Here is a 22,336-nt window from a genome sequence, read left to right as displayed (position 1 = left end):
TTCAGCTGTAAGCGAGATCTTTTATTGCAGGCAAATTCAGATCATGATACTTTTTAGACAAGGGTGTACGTTAGGATATATAAGTTGGAAGGAATTTTAATGTTTTTTTGTATAATTATTTATCTAAAAGCGGAAATACAATTTAAGTTCATAAATTTTGACTAATAGGATAGGTGGATTGGAAACTACCTGTGCTCTAATTGGTTGAATGATGTGCGACACTTAAGCTTCTCCTATCAGAGCGAAGATAATTTTCAATCCACCAATCACAGACGTCAAAATTAATTAACTTAAATTGTAGTTCCGCTTTTAGATAAAGAATTATACAAAAAAACGAATTTAAAAAAAAATCTTTAAAATTTGATGCAGATTTCAAATCTCCCCCTAACATTAAAATTCTTTCCAACTTATATATCTTAGTGTACGTATAGAGTTCTTAACCTACAGAGTAGCAACGCTACTAAAATTTTCCATTAGTAAAAGGCTTAATTGATAAATTAGATAAGATGTTTGTTTTTTGATAAGATACATATTTATTGATCATTGATGTAAAAATGAAATGCTTAATTAATGTTTCAGACGTGTTGAATGTGATTTAGTTGTGTTTGTGACAAACAAGGATATCAATATCCATTAGTAATGCACCATTTTTATCTTACGTAGCTCAGCAAAACATAATTTATATATTCTTAATATTTATGAAAAAGTAGTATTATCATTTTAGTGGCTTAAGATTGTTCATAAGTAAGAAATGAAACTGGGTGTTTTATATTTTCTTATGTAAAAAAGAAGTGTTTTTTTTTAGAAAAATGTGTTTTTATCCTTAACTATTTCAAAGTTGTTATAAATAAGTTGTTTTTTGAAGTAATGATTTCGTTGTGAATAGCATGATGTGTCTTGGTCAGAAATGCACAATTACCGTCCCCCGAAACCATTGAAACGCGCAGTTGGATAAAATGTATTGTTTATGCGAGATAAGAGATTTTTCATTATGACTTAATTCGAAACCGATTATTATCCGCATGAATTTGAGTTGGTTCTTAGCCAAACGGAAAATCCTGTATGGCATCACATTACAGACAATTTTCCACAAATATTAAAATGAAATTCCGCGGAAAACTGTATATAATATGTTACGATAAATAACTATTAAAATTACTTTTGTCTTTTTTATTATTTTTTAAGACTAAATGTTTTTCATAAAAAGTGTTTAATTTATAATACTTCAATACAAAAGCTTTGTACTTGATTAAAGAAACTAGTTGATCTTAGATTTAGTTAAAGAACACAACTAAATAAATCAGTTTTCTTTGTTAGTTTTTTTTACACAAAATATTAATAATCGAGTGACGTTTTAAAATCCAAAACATATCAGGTAGTTAGATAGTTCTTTTTCTTTTAAATTACAAAATATTCTTTCTAAACAAAAATCTTTAAGCTTACATAACTATACACAAAACAAAAGCCAATAAATATTAAATAAAACAAAAACAATGATAAAGTACAAAATCTAAACTATCATCTTGTTGTTAATAATAGTACAAATGTTAAAAATCGCATTAAGGCTAAAATCTAAAATTTTGTATAGTTTATTCTAAATCAATTACGGGTTTGACCAACTAGTCGAAAAAAATTTTGCAATAACATGCAATTTAGACCATTTAAATACAAAAGTAGACATTTTTCTTTTCTGTTTCAACACTTTTATTGCCCTATAATTGAAGAAAGCCTTCCACTTTTTGCTTTTGAATAGAATCATTTATTAGTATTTCACAATACATTTGGCCAAAGCATATAAAACTGCTAAGGCTAGGATTAGGGTTTTTAAGTCTTGCATATTTCTTAATATCTTTGGTAAGGCCAAGGAAAACCTAACGCCTGGGTTAGTCTTATAAGATTTGACTCACAGTTTTCATTTAATTGATAAACAAGGATGACAACATCCATAAGTAGCGAAGCATAACATCTTTTATGAAATAGACAAACGGACAAAGTGAGTTGTAGAGCAGATTATATGTTATCATAACAATAAAAAGAGAAAAGATGCAAAAACTTAAAAAAATAAGGTTTATGTGTTTGAAAGTTGTAAAAAGAAAAGCTGCTTAAAAGCAGTCAGACCGCTTTGGGTGTTTCATACTTTATTATGCTCCATATTTATAAGTATACGCTGACAAGAGGTTTTAACCTTCTACCTTTTACAGGAGCCGAGAAACTCAGTTGTGAAAAATAAAAGCGGCCAACAGACATACAGACTGACATTTCAAATTATAGATTAGATTCGCTACTAAAAAATAACTAATTTTAACTTTCCGACCATTGTATGTACAGTCCTTAAACTAAAGCAGGAAAATAACCTAACCCTGACTTTTAGGTATATAAAAGGAGAAATATAAAATGTTGGGGCACATGTATACAGTCGGGGTGATGTTAACCTTCACTTTGATGTACACAACTGACATCAGCCAGACTCAGTTACAACCATTCACACAACAAAACTTATTCTACAGGAAAGATTTTCAATATTCTTGATACCGCAGCTACTCTATAATTAGGTTATGCCCGCCCGTACGCCAGGGCTCGGCAGTTGCACTGAGCCTTAATTTGAAACCAGTATGGATGCATATGATTTTTAAAAAAGAGTTGTTGTCATATTTGGTCAGGTTTAGACTTCTAGTAGATTTTAGAATTGTAAAAGGTTAATTTCTCTGATGCTTACAGGCGGCTGCAATTAGCAACTAAATTTACAGCAATTATTAATTGCAATAAATGCTTATGATTACTTCTAATTTTTTTGTCGCAAAAAAATTTCTTATTGTAATGATATCATAAGCTTAGAAATTGTCAGAAATCAGCTGTTTTAAGCAAGTTTGATCCAAAATTATCTAAGAATATTAAAGATCTTTTAGACAAAGAAAGTTTTTTGGTCTATCTAAGTCAGAGCTGCACAAGCTTAATCAAAAACATGAGAAGCATCTGAAAAGATTGAGAACAGCCTCTCAGTTTGTTAATGGTAATATTAATAGCGAAGCTGTAGGTTTACCAAACTGCTCTATAATTCATTGGATTTGTCTGCCCGCAATTCTTCTTTCCATTTATGTGCTTATCTAGAGATCAAGTAAAAAGTGACCTTAAACGTTAAATCTTGTTTCTTTAAGGGAATGTCAGTGTTTTTATAAAATATATAATATCTAGCAATAGAAAATTTCTCAGTTCAAACTAGCAAGGATACATATTTGTTTTAAACCAAGCTACAATCTTCAAGTCTTAGATATTCTTGTTTTAGAATATAGTGATAATGATGCAGATATATTTGTAAAGAAAAGAACGTTTCCCTGGTCAATAGGTAACCTTTTAATTATTTTATTGAACCAATCATGCGGTGTCGCACCTTGTCTCTAGCAAAGGTTACAAAATGTATAAAAACTATACCTATCTCAGATTATATCAAGCTTCCATTAAAAGAAAAAACATATTCGGACCAATAATTATCAATAAGAAAAACCTTACTCCTATACATTCTAAGCCTTTTATTTCTCTCTTTGCTTTAGCATTTCACAACTTATTATTTAACACTATCAAATGCCTTTCTTATATCAGTAAACAGAACTTGTCCCGAAGTAAACTACACATTTGAATACAAGGTAAAACATTAATATTTTTAATTGATTATATAGTTAATTTCATTTTGTTATTGTTGCATATTTTATGTTATTTTTTAGTTTAGAGCTTAGATTTAATATTCTTTTTTGACATTGCATAAAATTCTTATTTGAAGGAGCCTTTTCTACACCAGTCTCTACCTGTTTGTGGTGATGTTATACAACCAAAGTAGGAGTTTTTTAATTTACTAGTTCCTAGATTTTTTGAGATTCCGTTCTCTCATTCGGAGTTTTTTTTTCAATTATGATTGTCCAAGCTTTTCCAGAAGGGTAGTTTTGTTGTACATCAATAAATAGTTCATTTTCATGTATATAAGGATCCATTTTAAATCTTTTTGAATACCTAATGAGGCAGAGATAGGTCAATAAATTGTACAAAAACTTTATAGAACAAAGCAATCTATAATTATCAAAATTTACCTCGTTCTTCTAATTATAAGCTACTATAGTTAAAATTAGGAGAATGGGAAGAAATATATTTTTCTAAATTGTCCTATCCCTTTCTCTCAGTATTTTTTTTATAGTATATCCATTTAAAAAAATAACAATGGTATACCAAATGTTACTTTTTGTCTTTATTATTTCAGAATGTTTTTGAACACGACCAAAGTGTATTGTGAAATAGATCCTTACTATCTACCTAATAATAAAACAGAGAACTGCACAGAACAAGTTTTTAAAGATAATCAGGTAGATAGATGTATTGTTTAGATAACCTAAACCAATTATGCCAAGTTAAAGATAGATTGGAATTTATTTCATGCACAATTGGTCAAAACTCCTCTTTTTACTTACAAATTCTGAGTATGAAAAAATCTCGCTTTTAAGAATTACAAGAAATTATAGGGCTAAACTTTATACAACTCTATTCATATATAATGGCTACGCCCTAGAGGTCCTTGAGGTTAGAAGGGTTGATAGTCAACCCCTTCCTTTCAATCTTCCCTCCCCCTTAAAAGTTATAGACCTTTCAAGAACCTATGAGAAAGGAGTACCATATCGGTTCAGCAGTTAGCGAGATCAATCAAAACAGGCACACAGTCATTACTTTTATATAAGGATTTATATCATGAAGAGATAAACATTTTTATTTGTTATTTAAAATTTCAGATTGAAGAGCTAATTATTGTAACTCATGGATTTCTCAAATCAATCAGGTTAGTTCCATGAAAAATTTCTGTATAATCTCTAAAACCGACTTTTGGACAACACAACCACCCTCCCCTCCCTTAATTTCAACTTTTTTTGCATACCTGTTGGAATTATAATCTGGCTGGGCCCTAACCATATGGATCTCCTAATAATTGATTAGACTAACCTAACCTAAAATAAGACAGACAATAAAAAAGTTTGGTCTAGAGGGTCATGGCTAAATTTTCTTTCTGCAAGATTTTACAATTAATATTCATCGCGCAACCTTGATATATTGTTTAACCTTTTACCTCTATTTTAGTTGTTATTATTTTCTGTTTAGTTCAACTTGGATGCATGAACTGGGAGATGCCTTGCTAAAGCTCAATTCAAAAAGAGTTATTTTATTAGGTAATATTGACTACATTTGTGATTTTAGAATCAATTTATATTTTTTCAATATCAAGTCGTCCTTTATATGTATCCCATGACCGTAGCAACCGCAAAAAAAATTCAAAAATCACACGACTCCTTAGTCGTCAAATAGTTTAACAAATTCCAGCTCATGCGAGCTGTATTTCTCTGTAAAGATTTGCATATATATCGTTAGTATACATTCATGGCAGCAGCAGAAAAAACTGATTATTTATAAATCACAACAGTCAGCACTGCATTACTAAGCTAAGCTACCCTAAATATATTATAATTATTTTAGTTGGTTGGGGACATGGAAGCGGCGGCAGTCCTATTCCAGATCCTTTCTATTACTATCAGGTAATCAATGTTTGTTTGTCTGTCTGTCTGTTCTTTTTTTTATCCGTCCTTCTCCAATACTTGATTTTTTTAACTTAGAAGTCTCTATCTCCTCCATCTGATTATTAAGTAAGGCTGATAGACTTTAATGAACTAAACACTGAAAAGAAGTTTTTAAGGCAATTGTCCAGAATTTACAGGAATTGACACAGAGAGAGGGATCAAGTTTAGAAGGATAGTACCAAATTTTCCTGAGTTTTATTAATGAATTTTATGTTTAAAACAACATCCTAGTTTAGTCTAAATGCAAAAGGCTAAGGGGTTATATATCTTTTAGGTTGATTTTTGAGTTTGATATGTTGTATATTTTAGGCAGCAGCAAATACAAGATATATGGGGGTTTCTGTAGCTAAAATGCTCATGGAGATTGCTCATAGAGCTCAAATTATTACAAATAAGTAAGCAAAACAACTATTTAATTATAATTTATTTATTTACCTAGTGAAACTATTCTATAAATTATTTTCCTATTTACCCCTTTATACCACTTGTTTCTATTCTTAAAAATTTTTTAATTCTTAAAAATACATATTTATCACTATTTTAACACTTCCCATTTTTTCAATTTCATTTTCAAGATTTATTAATTTCATTTGTCTTAAATTCCATAATTATAACTATAATTCAATTTTAGAGCAGAGATTCCTTACAGTATGCACTGTATTGGTCACAGTCTTGGCGCGCACATTTGCGGATTTGTTGGAAAAAATCTGGAAACCATGTCACATCTTAAACTTGCAAGGAAAATCTCTTTGTTTGTTTTGAAAATACATTTAGTTCAAAGTAATGTTCGTGTGTCCAAAAAAAAATGTACATGATCATTAAAGCATAGCACTCTAAATATATAAATAGAGCTGTAAGTTCTTTGGTGATGTTCAAGCTTTTCGACATTAGAGCACAAAACTGTAAATCTAATTTTTAGATAAGACACTTTTTTCCTAAAGAAATAATTTCAATATATTCTAAAAATCAATTTATAATAGGTGAATTTTGTCAATTGATTAATGTATTCTTCCATGGTTATGGGAAGGGATGGGGTAAAGTCATAAGCGAGGGGGGAGAGGTATTGTTATATTAGCAAGCTGAAACAAAAATTTTATTAGAGTAGGCCAAAATCTGGTGCAATATCCAATAAATCATCTATCCATTATTATAAAATCCTCAATCCAGAAAATACTTTACCTTTAATGTTTTGTTAAAACATAGTGTTTTGTGTTTGATTAGAATCTCAGGTTTGGATCCAGCTGGCCCACTGTTTGCTTCAGATGTACCTTACCCTTTCAACTTTTTACAAATCAGGTGAACAGTCATTTAAATTACAGAAAATATATACAGGGTGAGTCAGAAAAAACTGAGTTTTCCGATTTTCTGATTCAACGAATAGGAATATGGAAAAAACAATGATAGGTTCTTGTTCTCTATTAAAATATACATTAAACTTATAAAGGGTGTTTTTGAATATTTCTGAAAACAACGGCGCTTTTTAGAGCATAAAGATTTCAAAAAGTGTGTGTGATGTCTTTTTCGTCTATTATTTATATATTTTTCAAGTAGATTTATTTCTAATAAAATATTTCTGCCATTCTAAACAGATGACCAAACAAATTCTTTATTCATTAAAGTTTTTATTCAACTGATTCTAAATATTTAACATCTTAAAAATACATTTTATTTAAATAAAATTTCACATAATAAATCAGATTATCAGATGATGACCTGATTTAATCTTCAAAATCCACACCCCCTTTTGACAAATTATGCTTATTTACTAAGTATATTTGCGATTACTTTTATTTAATGAAATCTTCCAATTTTTAACATGTACAAAACGGCCTGCTTAATTGCTTCAAGATCCATGTCAGATCTATATAGGAAATAAATGTCTATAAACGAGCTCAAGTTTTCCAAGGAATATATGATTAAAACTCATAGTGCTCCAATAATCCATAATAAACTCTCATTGCTCAGAACGATAAGACCCATTATTTTACTTTATTAAAAATAAATTCATTTTTTTCATTTCATGTTGCTATTTACCTTATATTGATGTATTTAATTTCTAATCATAAAAAAGAAAATTTAAATTTATAATATGATAAATTTAAGAAAACTATGTTTTAAAAGAATTCGATTGTGGCGACATTTTATGTGTTCAAATATTAAACTAAAATTGTAATCATCATCATTAACCCTTTGGTGATGGTAATGTAAAGAAAAAAATATAATTTAAAAAAATCTTTTAAAAATCATTTAAATTATTAAATATTTACTTTCTTTTAGATAGTAATGCCGGGTGAGGAAAATAGATTTATTGAGAAATAGATATGCATATAGAAAACTAGCCAATAGGGAGATAATTATATCGAGCCAACTCTAGTATTTTATAATCCGTCATAATAACTTAATAATCTAACTAGGGTAAAATTTTAAAAAGCATTTTTCTAAAAGAAATTCAAAATTCAATAACTTTTTTGTCTTTAGAGATTTTTTTTGTCAAATAAAAAGGTTTTATTTTCTTTATACTATAAGCTACGTTATTAAAGAAAATTCTTTAACTGAAAACGCATCACAATCAAGAAATGTGAAAAAATGACAAATCGCAGTATTCTAAAAGTGCTTTTGTAAGGAACCAAAAAACATTCCACCTTTAAAACTCATTTAGGTACTTTTCTTAGACCTTTTTCTAGATTAATATTGAAATTCTACGATTTTCTATACAAAATAGATGAGTTATTTTAATTTTTCTTGATCAACATTTTTCACACAAGGCATTTTTTGACACCATACACCTATTATAGAGGCCGCATTTTTAGAGATAATGAAAAACACCTTTTACAAGTTTGATGTGCTTTTGTACAGAGAACAAGGACATATAATTATTTTTTTCTGTATTCCTTCTGGTTGTTTCTGAAAATCGGAAAACTCAGTTTTATTTGACTCACACTGTACAAGAAAAAGTAAACTAAGAAAATGTTGTGCTGACCCTCCCCCCGATTTTTTGGAAAATAAATCCAATGTAAGTGTTGCGATGCTACATGTAACCTAACCTTCCTACCTAAAGTAATAAACAAACAAAAAACAAAATTGTTTATTTTCAGAAATATCCCTTTTTTATTTATATACAAGCGCAAAAATCTACATAACCATTCATCTGAAGGTTGAAATTATTTGTTTTCTCTATTGTTAGTGATGAGGCAAGACTTAATAAAAGAGATGCAGGCTTTGTTGATGTAATCCACACTGATGGAAGAGCCAGGTATACACAGGGTACCACCCAGCGGGTGTGGATCCCTGTTTGGTTGAAAATAGGGGAAGGAAGTCTTAAACAATTTCTTATTTTCGTGATTGTCAACACCTCCCTTCCTTCCGAAAGCTTATGCATTATGATAGCGGAAAATAAATATTATTTGATTGAGAAAGAAGTTCTAAAATAATCCTTTTGATAAAAAAGTTGATGTATTACATACATACATGCATGTTTGCATTACACATATAATTTATCTATTTTGAATATTCATATCTTATCTTGTTAATATTTTGCTTTTTAAGATTTTCCTTTGAAGTAGTGCCACAATATGGTACCATGTACCAACTTGGTCATGTAGATTTTTTCCCAGGTAAAACAACTAATAAATATATACATATTTTTGATACTGGCGTACCATTGGTCAATTAAAAAGTTTACTGGCCTGCCATTGGTAATTTGGTCCGTGTGTTGGCCTGTCATTGGTCATTTGCATTGTATTATGGCATTTTGAAGTGCTAGAAAGCGTCAGGTTGACGTCATAGATGGATAATAGGCCTTTTTTTATGACGTCACACATAACACTTTCCAGCGCTTTATCATTTATTTAAGGCACTATAAAAAGATCCTTTTGATGATCTATCTACTTCATAATAAAATTTCTGTGTGGTTACTACCATTTCTAGCTGTAGTACAAATGTGTTCCTGTTTAGGTTCCAATGGTGAATTTGGATGGAACCAGCCAGGCTGCTGGCAGGTTCAGGATATCGGATCCTGTTCACATTCAAGGTACAGCTTGTAATTTTTTCATGTCTGATGGTTAAACTAAACAGCTAAAACTCATTTCTGTTATAGAATTAATACTCTACTAGAGGCTCCGTTCCTAGTATCTAGGGTATCTGTATATGTTGGGCATAAAATAGCATAAAAACTTTACCAGACTTACATCTAAGAAATGGAACAGGTCAAGACCATCCTGGTACCTTTGGGACCCTACCATAAAAACGAGAATTTATCAACGGTTTAGTAGACAAGAGAAAACCTTATTACTTTATATAATAGGATTTAATTCATATTTTTATTTACTAAATTACTATTTAGATCACATGATCTTTACCTGACAAGTTTAACTAATCCATGTTCATCTTTCCAGGTAAAAAAATACAGAAAAAAAATGTTTAACTTTGTAAAATTTTAAATTTCTTTTATAATAGATTAAACAAAGACAATAAAAAATGATGTTTAGGCTTGCCAAAACACGACACTGATACCTGACACATGTGATGCAGTTACCTCTGAGTATCCTAAAATGGGATACTGGGTGTTTAGGTAAGAATATGTCATTAGAATACATATTATACAACTACTTCTAGCTGAGTATCCTAAGATGGGATACTGGGTGTTTAGGTAAGAATATATCATTAGGATACATGTGATACAACTAACTGTGTGTATCCTATGATGGGATACTGGGTGTTTAGGTAAGAATATATCATTAGGATACATGTGATACAACTAACTGTGTGTATCCTATGATGGGATACTGGGTGTTTAGGTAAGAATATATCATTAGGATACATGTGATACAACTAACTGTGTGTATCCTATGATGGGATACTGGGTGTTTAGGTAAGAATATATCATTAGGATACATGTGATACAACTAACTGTGTGTATCCTATGATGGGATACTGGGTGTTTAGGTAAGAATATATCATTAGGATACATGTGATACAACTAACTGTGTGTATCCTATGATGGGATACTGGGTGTTTAGGTAAGAATATATCATTAGGATACATGTGATACAACTAACTGTGTGTATCCTATGATGGGATACTGGGTGTTTAGGTAAGAATATATCATTAGGATACATGTGATACAACTAACTGTGTGTATCCTATGATGGGATATTGGGTGTTTAGGTAAGAATATATCATTAGGATACATGTGATACAACTAACTGTGTGTATCCTATGATGTGATATTGGGTGTTTAGATATGAATATTGTTACGAATATAGGCTAGATTATCAAGGAGTATACAAAAAATTGTTGCCTTAATTATTTTCTTTGCCAACCTACACTTCATTGATGAAAACAAATACCCCATAAAAATTGGCTGATATTTGTTATATTTTCTTCAAAATAATACATAGTGTAAGGTTTTAGACGTTTTGCCTTTTACTGAGGATAAGATGATTGCACTTTACAGTTGAATTCATCACAAATAATTTTGTTATATAGATATTAAATAATTTTAGTGAGAAGTTCACTGGTTCAGCCTTTACTGTGCAGACTAATGGTACTGAACCTTATTGTAACGCCACTACAGCAAATTATGTTGCTGTTTCTAGGTAATTATGATTATATTGATTTAAATACAACAACTGCATGAATTTTTTGTTGTTGGAATGTTAAGAATAATTCTAATGCGACATGATATATATGTATGTGTACTTCGCTAAATATTATTAATTAAGAATAACAAATTTAACAAGAATTTATTCATGGAATACAATTGTTTCAATGATTAAATAGGTCATCCTTTCCAGTTAAAGATAAAAAATAAAGAAATGGTGAATTCATCCTCCCCCCTCCCCGCATTTCTTTAACAAATAATATCCTGATTTAAATTGGGAAAATTTAAAGGAAAGCTTTGCCTTTGTCTTAATGAAAGAAATAAGAATAAAACATGAAGAGCTTGATTTTTGTTTCTAATGATCCCTATCCATTGCATATTTTTTTTATTTTCTAGTCACTTCATTTAATTTATTTTTAATACTGGATAATATTTTTCAGAAAAGTGGATGTTGTGGAGACCTACCCAATATTTCCTTAAAAATATGTACATCAATAATTTTTATTTTATTGTAATATTTATTATGTAGATTAACTTACATTTATGGTTTTAGATCATAAAATGATAAAAATACTCGTAATTTTTATAAATGTTTTTTAGCTTTAAATAAATTTTGTAAATTATCCTTTAGTGAGTTAAAGTGTGGCTTTTATCTTTGTTTTGATAATGACACTCAAATTCATGGAACAGAGCCAAACATTAAACGAAGTTAATTAATTAAATCTTGTATTCCTTTTGCAATAAAAATGCCATAGATTTCCCTCCAAAAGAAAATGAAAATAAATTTTAGATAAATATCCAGGAATAATAACATTAATACACCAAATTATTAAAATAGGACAGGTTAAAACCCCACGACAGAATATAAGTCACTGTTTGTGTTTATTATAATTTGAATTGAATAAAATTTCTATGCGAAGCTATGCAATGCACCCTAATTAGAGGGTTTCCAAAAACCCTAGGAGGAAGTTTATACTGATTGAATGCAATCTATTTAAATAATCACAAAAATTGCCCTACAAAAATCTAAAACTATGATATATTTTTGTGGTTGCATCCATGAAGAGGCAAAAATAAGCAAAGTTATAGAGTAGGCTATAAAAGTTTTCCGGAATTTCAATAAATATAATAGATTTGAAATCTGCATAAAATTTTAAGGATTTTTTATAAAATTCGTTTTTTATATAATTCATTATTTAAAAGCGCAAATCCAATTTTAGTTAATAAATTTTGACCAATAGGATAGGTGGATTGGAAACTACCTGCGCTCTAATTGGTTGAATGATGTACGTCACTTAAGCTTCTCCAATCAGAGCGCAGATAGTTTTCAATCCACCAATCACAGATGTCAAAATTATTTAACTTAATTTGTATTTGCGCTTATAGATAAAGAATTATACAAAAAACGAATTTTATAAAAATTCCTTAAAATTTTATGCAGATTTCAAATCTATTATATTTATTCAAATTCCGAAAAACTTTTATAGCCTATTATAGAGCGAATGTTTAGTGGCCATAAGAAAGAGCGAGAGAAAAATAATGGTGAATAATAAATATTCACAAAGTCATTATATTTGTTTTTAAAGCATTGCTGACGAACCAAGAAAGTTGTTTCTTCACAAAAAAAATCTGCGATCTCTCTTAAACAACAGACGAGAAATTAAAATATACCCAATTGATTCATGGATTAAAAGATTGACGTCAGAAACGTGAACCAAAAAATAGAACAACTAATTTTTCTCTAAATCGCATTTATATTATTTTCTCTAAACAGTCTAAAATACTGTAGATATGTACATAGAATATAATTGATATAATTTCTATTTTGATAATTTTGTCAAGTCACTAAAGTCAATATTTAGATTATTCAATATATACTATAGACATACACAATTCAGGCAAATTCGTTATTAACATAGCCTTTAAATCAATAACATACATAAAATATGTAGATATGAATCCAAATATTTTTTATCCTTTCTTGCTTCTGGTTTGTTGATAAATTACCTGGACGAATTTTTTAACGAACTGTTATATTTTTCTGACAAGTTGTTTCTTGTATTGAAGTCTTGAAGGAATTGGCATGTTTTTTTAAATGAGTATGGTATCTCAAATTTCCTCATTGACTTTATAAAGTAAAAATGTGTAGATATAAAAAATGTATTTTCCAACCATTTTATCTTTGCCTCTCTTAAGAATTGTATAATTATATATTTGACTTTATGTTCATCTTACAACGATAGATACTTGTGTAGTTCATAAGTCAATAAGTTCTTTACACATTTTTTTATACTTAAAATTATTTTGAGTGCAAAGTTTTCTGATTTCTAGTGTAAACCTTTTTTGTTGTACATATAAAAATGACTGGACATAAATTTTGAATAGAAAATGATTCAGCGGCAACTGTCCATACCATTCCCTTTTTCATTTAACTTTTCCCTTTTATATTCATACAAGGATAAAACTATTCATTTCTGGAAAAGAAATATTCTGCTTGTTAAAGCAACCTTCCAAACATTGTTCCATATTAACAAGGAATGATAATTATCCATAGTTATTTTTATTTAAAGCCATGTAATCGACATAAATTACAATACAAATTATGACTGCTATAGGTCCAAACACCAAGAAACTATGGCTACACACACACACACTATTGAAAGAAGAATTATTTATAGAGTTTCTAACTATAGAAAATCTTTGCTGTTAACCCAACCCTCTCTAAATTTATAATGACTTTGTTATGCTTCAAATTATACATGTATACCAAAAAATCATAAAATATTTTATCAATTATGATTTTTATATTAAGGACAATATTTGAAAAATAAGTCATATTTTATACAGTTCCTGTACTATTAATGTTATGACAAAAATATGACAAAGTTATTTGCAACAGTACGAAAATAGTAACGTTAAAAAAATCAATAGTATTAGCTTTTTATAATTCCCTTAAATAGAAGGCAATAAATATAAATAAGAGCATTTATTATTGTCTTAACCATAACACTTTGGTTAAGTGTGACTTCCGAATTTGCGGGAAGTTCTATAGATCTTAGTCTTTCAAGGCAAAACCCCCAATACCAGGAACCATCAAGTTCAACAGCAGGTTTGAGTATAGATTTATTGACACAAACTATTTCAAAGTCCTGAAATTACAAGATCAATTAATAAACAGAATAAAATATTATACGTTAACTTAAAACTTTGAGCACTAAAAAAAATCATTTTTTCTTTTGGTTAAAGAATCTTTGGGTACTTTGGCTTTAAAGGAAAATTATTTGGTTTATAGACCATTGTTAAATGCATAAATATAAGCACATAAAACTTACTAAAACATAATATTTGAATCATAATAAAGTTTCACGTGTAGCTGGCTAGAGCCTTAAAACTTAATAAATCGGTCCTATATGCCATACAATTATATCTGAAAATGAAGAAAAAACTACCTGAAGTTCTTATGGTTTAAGCACCTGGCATACTAGGGTTATTCACGCACTCTGAGACCAATGTTAGGCCCGACTCAATTCTCCGAATGTCTTTATCCGCACACATGTAAATCAGAAGTAACGTGGAATCCCAAAACATAAACAATCTTACAATGCCGCAACTCTTTAGGAAAGTTAAGCAAAGACGACATTTTTTCTGGACTGGAATTATGGAATAAGGAAATTAATTTCGATCTTGATAAACACAAGGCTTCCTCGAAAAGAGGTTAAGACAATTATAAATATTTCTTATGCTTGACTAGCTTTTAGGTAAATAATATATTGAATTTGACTACATAGTTATGTTCAATAGTGTTTTGTGGATCACTCTCGCTCCAAGTGAAATTGGTAATGAAGGAAACGCGGAATAATTTGGTGTACATGTAATTATCACAAGATTTATGCCATCAAATTATTCAGTAGGGGTAATGAAGTGATAATTGTACAGTTGAGTGGCTTAATATAGCTAAAAGTGACGCTTTTCTGCATATTGCGCGTGTACTTGAGTAAGATTTTTATTCTATTTGTTATATATTAATCTTCCTATCGATTTAGAATCTTTCAAGAAGATTTCTGTTTTAATCTTATTTTTAATCGAATTTAGAAAGTTTTTAAACGGGAATATTCCTTAACCCTTAACAGTCGGGCCCCTTGCCGCACCTTAATCAGTCGGGGGGGGGGGGTGGCGTTCAACGCCCCCCCATATTATCTCAGTTCCTATTAGAGCTAGAGGGCTAAATTATTTTGTACAAGTCCCCTGTGTTATGATGAATTTCCGACCTTAAGTAAGTCAAAGTCAATTTTCGTTTCCTTCACCCTTTTATTTAACAACCTTTGTTTTTAGGTCCTTTTTTACTTAAAAATTTCAAACGGCTGTCATTTTCTTATTTTTGAAGCTAGAAGAACAATTTTTTTGCAGAAAATGTTTATCTTTATGTAAATTTTATATTTGAAATGTCAAAATATAAATTTCAGCGGCCGCAGCTGTACTTGGCAGCTGCCAGCCGCCGCAGTCGGCGGTCGGCGGGAAAACGGCGGTGGATCTTTATGAAATTTTAATACGTTATGTAGACATGTAAGAAAAGCTTAAGTTTAAAATTTGAAGTCTCTAAGTCAAAAATTGAGGCCACAGGAGCCTTTTAAAGATTTCTGGAGACCTGGAGGATCAGGACCTGCAGGATCATACCTGGAACCTGAAATTGACTTGAACACCTGTATTTCATATAAGGATGTACTACTAGAGGATATTTTAGTATTTTGGCAAGATAAAATACTTTGTTTATGTCAAAAAAATATTTTTGCTCTTTACCTGGATGACCCTGCCAGGTTTGCTGGCATCCTGTGCCCGCCAGGATGGAGATATTCAAAAAATTCCAACTCTCAGTTATGTGTCATACCCAAACTTAAAAAGTCACGCAGTTTGGGCTCTTTATCTTTCAAATACAGAAAATGAGATAGAAAAAACCGGATGGGGGGGCGTTCAACGCCCCCCCCCCCCCCCCCGACCGTTAAGGGTTAATCTTGGCATAACAGCATTTTAATATGATTCTTTTTCTTCTCCAAATTAGGGAACTACAAAACTAGAATAGTTATTGCACCTGACAATTTTTTTACCTCTTGTGGACGAGGTCCCCTTAGACTCCGTGTATCTTTGATTGCACGACCCTTGTCTGTAAGTAAAAATTATATTTTTTACCTTTCCATCAAATATATTAGAATAACAAAGGAATTAAAAGTTTTAAAGTTTATGGCACTAGAATCAAACTAACATCCTGACTATCATCAACATAGATATTAATTTAATTTATATATGTGTGAAAATTTTCTATTGTTACTCTTTCTTCAGAATATTATAGAAATGTTTGTTATTTTGTTTTAACAAAAAAGTATTATAAGACAAATGTTTAAAGGGTTAAAGTCATACCCTTGGCTTTATTTTAGCAGACTTGTGACTTCACCGTAGCCTCAAGAAGCTTCGCCACACGCGATGGTGGAGGTGACTGTCAACCCTATATTTATTTATTTTTTTTTTTAAAGCAATGTTTTTTAATAGGGGTATTTCTTACTCGGGTGCGAGGGGAGGAGGCTCAACCCACAATCAATAAGAGGTCTCCATCAAAACAGATATCTGGTAACATATTAAATAACAATAAAATTTCCATTATCTTAGTATGCTATCTTAGTATACTACAATTTCCGCTTCTTTGCACAAACGTAAACATAAAAATTTTATTATCGAAGAAAAAGTTTGATTTCTTATTGTTAATTATGATGACATACCTTCGTAACAAAATGTATTTTATGCCATCTTAAAATCGTAGTGGTTTATTATCAGCCATTTTATTTCTAATAGGATCTCCTTTTTTGTAACATGTCTTGTCGGGATTTTAGCTTCTTTTTTCGTCTATGTTGTAAATATGACTTTTTTTGGTTGTTATTTAATAAGAAAAAAAGTCCTGTTCTAATAAGCTTTCATTTTATGATTGACTTGGACCGTTGGTTGGTCGGTTATGCTACAAAAGTTTTATAAAGAAGGTGTATCAACTTTTTTTTTATGGCTAGCCGGTTCTTTTAGTAAGTAGTAGATGTAAAATTTTTCATAGAATTCAGATATGCAATCGGTTTTTTTGTAGACCTCTTATTTTTTAAGTAATTTAAGTTTTTTTAAAAAAATAATTAAGTCGGTTTTAAGGTACTAAAACGCAACAAAATAAAAGAAGAAAATGGCCAGTAAGAACAAAAATAGTAAGATCTTTAATTTGACACCTTACTTTTAAAATTCTGCTGAGTAATTATTGAAAAAATCTATTTTTTTAACCTCGGTTTAATAAAAACTTTAGACCTAAATATTTTCTCAAACAGACATAAAAAACATGGGTTCATATATACCTTTAGAATCAGAAAAATATTACAAATCCATTGTAAGCAAAATTGAAAAAAAGTAAAAAAATAAAAAAATATAAAAATGGCCAATTGTATTTTTTGTTCTGGCAACACTATCGTCTTCCCTTTTTTACCCCCTCTTTACCCCCTCTATACCCCCTTCCCATTTTTATACCCAATTCAAAAGTTAAGACGTTGCCTGTACAATATAATATGATATTTTCATATAATTCCTTTTATTGTAGTTTATATACTATATTGTAAACTTTTTTTTTCAATTTTGCTTACAATGGATTTGTAATATTTTTCTGATTCTAAAGGTATATATGAACCCATATTTTTTTACTTGTGAAATGATGAAATTGAGTTCAAAGTTTTTATTCTCGTGGGTTTAAAAAAATCGATTTTTTCAATAATTACCTGACAGAATTGAAAAAGTAAGGTGTCAAATTAAAGATCTTACTATTTTTGTTCATAATGGCCATTTTCTTTCTTTTTTTTGTTGCATTTTAGTACCTTAAAATCGACTTAATTTTTTTTTTTTAAACTTAAATTACTTTAAAAATAAGAGGTCTACAAAAAAACCGATTGCATATCTGAATTCTATGAAAAATTTTACATCTACTACTTACTAAAAGGACCGGCTAGCTATAAAAAAAAAGTTGATACAACTTCTTTAATAAGGTTTCGTTAATTTCAACTTTATATTTAATTTTATGACCACTGAAAATAAGCTCTTTAAAAACTTTGTTACTGAACTATGATAAATAAGCTTGTATCAAACTAGAAGGGATAAATTTAAGAACAGCTTCTCCTTAAATAGTAAAAGTCGAATACATATATCTTTATTTAATATAAATTGTTTCTGTGACCAAAATCATAAATACAAGAATAATTGAATCCATAAATTGCGCAGCAACAAGGAAGTGATATAATTTTGAGTAAGATTATCAAAATTTCATTTTCAAAGCTAAAATAAAGAAGAATGTTATTACCTGTCTACAAGGATAGCCTCTGATGGTTTTTTAGAGGACAGGGGATAAACCACGAGGTCTTATTTTTAGTGTATCTCTGATCCAATCTTGCTTAATAATAATCATGATTATATGAGCAAATGCCCTTCAGACAAACAAAGACCTTTGTCTGGAAGTCCTAACTTTGCATGGTAATGCGATGCGTTTATTTTGGGCCAAGGCATCGCCCCTACTCTAAATCTTTATGACGCACACCTTACATATAGGCATTAGGCATCATTTTTTAACGTCTTTAGTTTTTACGCTGCGTTGGGCCGAGATTCGAACCTTCCTGTCAATGATGCGGATGTGCACTGTGGTAAGCAAAATCGCGAATTGTCTGGCAGGATAAATGAGTGCTTGTGAAGCAGTGAGTGAGCACAATCTTATATACACAAACACACTCAACTAAAATAGAGTAGCTGCGCGTTTCTAATAAATTTCTCTAGCTTGCACAGTTATGGAATCTCAACGACAAAGATTTTTTTATCCAATCTTGACAAGTGAGGTATTTTTGGAAAGAGGAATATATATAGAAAACGCCTATGAAAATTAGAAAATCCGCAGAAATCATATTTGCAAATTATTTGCAAAAATCTGCAATGCTAATTTGCAAAATTAATTTCATGCCTTAAATGACTTATTTAGAAAAAATCTTTTTATGAAATGTGTTTATTTATAAGTTTAGAACATACTTAGGGCAAAAAAAATTTCTTTAGTGTTACTTTTTTCACCTTATATATGAAAAAAGCAGTTTCTCACATTTTATGATAAAAAAAAGGTATAGGAACAAAAAATATGTTTTTTCTTGATGTAAACACAATAATTGGCATAAAATCTATCATCCTAAATGTAAAAATCAGATATAGAATCCTTTTTTAGAGCTAATATAGTGCAAAAAGTAACCAAGACATTTTTGCAAAGTATGAAAATCTGAAGAAAATAGTTCGTTTTGCTTTTGATATACATATCAGATAAATGTATATAAAATTAGTGATTAAAAACTATAAAACATGTTATAAGTTTTTTCAACACTGTCATTGATTAAATTGCACTTTTAGGTTTAAGAATTACCGAAGTAGTGCATAAAAACTCTTTTTATGATGTAATTAAACAAAATAAATGCCAAAAAACCAACTACAAAATGGTCTACTGCATTATAAAAAACGCCTAATTGTTGATTTGAATTTATTTTGTTTAATAACTTAATAAAAAGAGTTTTTATGTGCTACTTTGGTAATAAGTAAACCTAAAAGTGCATTTTAATCAATGATAGGGTTGAAAAAGTTATAACTTGTTTTATAGTTTTTGATCACTAATTTTATATACATTTATCTGATATGTATATCAAAATCAAAAAGAACTATTTTCTTCAGATTTTCATGCTTTGCAAAAATGTCTTGGTTACTTTTTGCACTATTTTTGCTCTAAAGAGGATTCTATATCTGATTTTTAAATTTAGGATGATAGATATTATGCCAATTATTGTGTTTACAACAAGAAAAAACATATTTTTTGTTCCTATACCTTTTTTTATCATAAAATGTGAGAAACTGCTTTTTTCATATATAAGGTGAAAAAAGTAACACTAAAGAAATTTTTTTTGCCTTAAGTATGTTCTAAACTTATAGATAAACACATTTCATAAAAAGATTTCTTTTTAAATAAGTCATTTAAGGCATGAAATTAATTTTGCAAATTAACATTGCAGATTTTTGCAAATAACTTGCAAATATGATTTCTGTGGATTTTCTAATTTTCATAGGCGTTTTCTATATATATTCCTCTTTCCAAAAATACCTCACTTGTCAAGATTGGATAAAAAAATCTTTGTCGTCAAGATTCCATAACTGTGCTTGCTCACCGGTTAAAACACACAATGACAGATTTCTAAATGGAGCGATGAACAATACATTTATCTTTCATTATGTACAAAAAAATATTTCTAGCATATGATCCAGCATTTGGTCAGTGAATCTCAAATCCTCTTATCTTCATATCCTCAATTATTTCATGGCCAGACGAATTCGGTAAACAGTAAATCTATGGATTGATTGCACGACCCTAGTCTTAGTGTCCTATTTATGAGGTTTGATCTATGGATATTTGCTACGCCCCAAGATAGTGGCACTTTAAATGTTTTTTTTTTTTATTTCAAACGATATTATACATGTTAACAGATTTTTGCTATGTTGCGTTGAAGCCTTAAGAATATAAAAAAAATTCGATTTTTTTGTGATTTCTCTTGGGAGGGTGGTGGTACCCTCCCCCAAAATAGTCATAAACATTCCCAGGACCTCGAGAAGCTACCCTGTAAAGGAGAACCGTATCGGTTCAGCGGTTAGCACGATCCTTCTGTACAAACAAACAGACGGACATCTCTCTACTTTGTATTATAGATAGCTGAATAGTACGTTTGTATTAATCTATTTCTTATTGTTTACCTTTTATAATGTTGTCATGCTTGTTTAATGAAACAAAAAATATTTGACAAATAAAAATTGTGAGGTAATATCCAGCAAGGTGCCCTGTTTAACTTGGGTGCTATTATTATATCAACATAAAAATATAATCACTTGTTTTAAAGCTTTAAGTAGTAATTCAAATATGAAAGTAGAAGGATGTCTTACTGTATGTATGTCTGCTAAGGTCTTGTAAATGAGTAAGTCCACAATTTTAGGGTAGTTTTTTATTGGTCTAATATATCTTATTTGAACCATGGCTTAAAGCGACAAAAATATTTTTCAGGTGTTTTTAAGGATTTGTAGAGTGGGGGCTAGGGTTGGAGTATATTTCTAAATATTTTGGATCGTTAGAAAACCCAGAAGAGTTTCTATGAAAGGGACTATACCCAAGTTTCTGACTATTGGGTGCAAAATGGCAGGGTAATCAGTCCAGTATTTAGAGGCTAGGGGTGCATCGCACTAGTTTATAATGTTGGAATGAACATTATATAGATTAACACCTGTTCAAATAGAGTATTGAAATTATATGTTAACACAAAATTCTATGCTTTACAGGGTCAACAAAACCAAACAGGACAAAACCTCTCCCAGTTGGGTGTTGTAACTGAGGGGTAAAACTATCATATTTATCATACCATAATGTACACTTTTGTTTTCACCCTTTCTACACCAGGTGTAGAAGGCATAACCAACAAGTGAAAAAAGCAATTGGAAATTAATTTCGTTATTGGTACAAGCTGTTTTCATGCACTTTCACTTCCCTGTTAAAATTATGCTGTTAATTAAATCAACAGCAAACTAAAGCTTAATGAATTAGTTCATATAATTTCTGTTTAAAAAATTGCATTTTTTATGGTCACATAATACTTTGTGGATTAACAAGGAAAGATTTCTCAAAAATGTTCTTTACCACCCTGAATTTAAAAGCAACGTCACTTATTATTTTTTTCTGGCTAAATAAAGAATTTTTAAAATTCAAATTATTGAATTTTCACAAATATTTCACGTATTTTTTCCTAAAGTTTATTTATAAAATAATAGAATGCTCCTCTAACTTTGCATTTAATTGAATTTTTTATTGTTGTTTGTATAAAAAAAATTCCAGGAAGGTTAATTATTTTTCAACCCCTCTAACTTTTATTTTTTAGATGGGTAAGAAAAATCCTCAAAGATAACTGCAGTTTCTCTCACAGTGCCTAGTCGAACACCGAACCCTCCATATTATTTTAATTAAATTGAAAATAATAAATTCAATAAAAAAATAAAAGATGTATTCATT

At 29.7% G+C, this 22,336-nt stretch overlaps 1 protein-coding gene across 2 annotated transcripts; it reads left to right on the top strand.

Annotated features, from left to right (window-relative positions):
* The first annotated feature begins 1,266 nt into the window (after positions 1 to 1,266).
* Positions 1,267 to 11,832, top strand: LOC145313556 (phospholipase A1-like). 2 transcript variants are annotated; one of them, XM_080153011.1, is made up of 20 exons: positions 1,267 to 1,375; positions 2,372 to 2,507; positions 2,907 to 3,010; positions 3,284 to 3,343; positions 3,598 to 3,641; positions 3,776 to 3,828; positions 4,247 to 4,349; positions 4,770 to 4,816; positions 5,134 to 5,201; positions 5,506 to 5,564; positions 5,916 to 6,001; positions 6,238 to 6,345; positions 6,828 to 6,902; positions 8,791 to 8,859; positions 9,153 to 9,220; positions 9,561 to 9,636; positions 9,949 to 10,000; positions 10,094 to 10,176; positions 11,111 to 11,203; positions 11,649 to 11,832. In XM_080153011.1, exons 2-20 carry the CDS (start codon positions 2,395 to 2,397, stop codon positions 11,686 to 11,688), a joined length of 1,401 nt encoding a protein of 466 aa, XP_080009137.1. In that variant the 5' UTR covers positions 1,267 to 1,375; positions 2,372 to 2,394; the 3' UTR covers positions 11,689 to 11,832. The 2 variants fall into 2 exon arrangements, with proteins under 2 accessions (XP_080009137.1, XP_080009136.1); XM_080153010.1 differs by having other exon boundaries at positions 2,898 to 3,010.
* The last annotated feature ends 10,504 nt before the right edge of the window (positions 11,833 to 22,336 follow it).

This window comes from Acartia tonsa, chromosome 3 (assembly GCF_053477335.1).
Source record: "Acartia tonsa isolate MP-2025a chromosome 3, ASM5347733v1, whole genome shotgun sequence".
NCBI classification, from domain to species: Eukaryota; Metazoa; Arthropoda; class Copepoda; order Calanoida; family Acartiidae; genus Acartia; species Acartia tonsa.
Note: the sequence above shows the minus strand (reverse complement) of the source record. Positions and strands in the feature narration are given on the sequence as shown.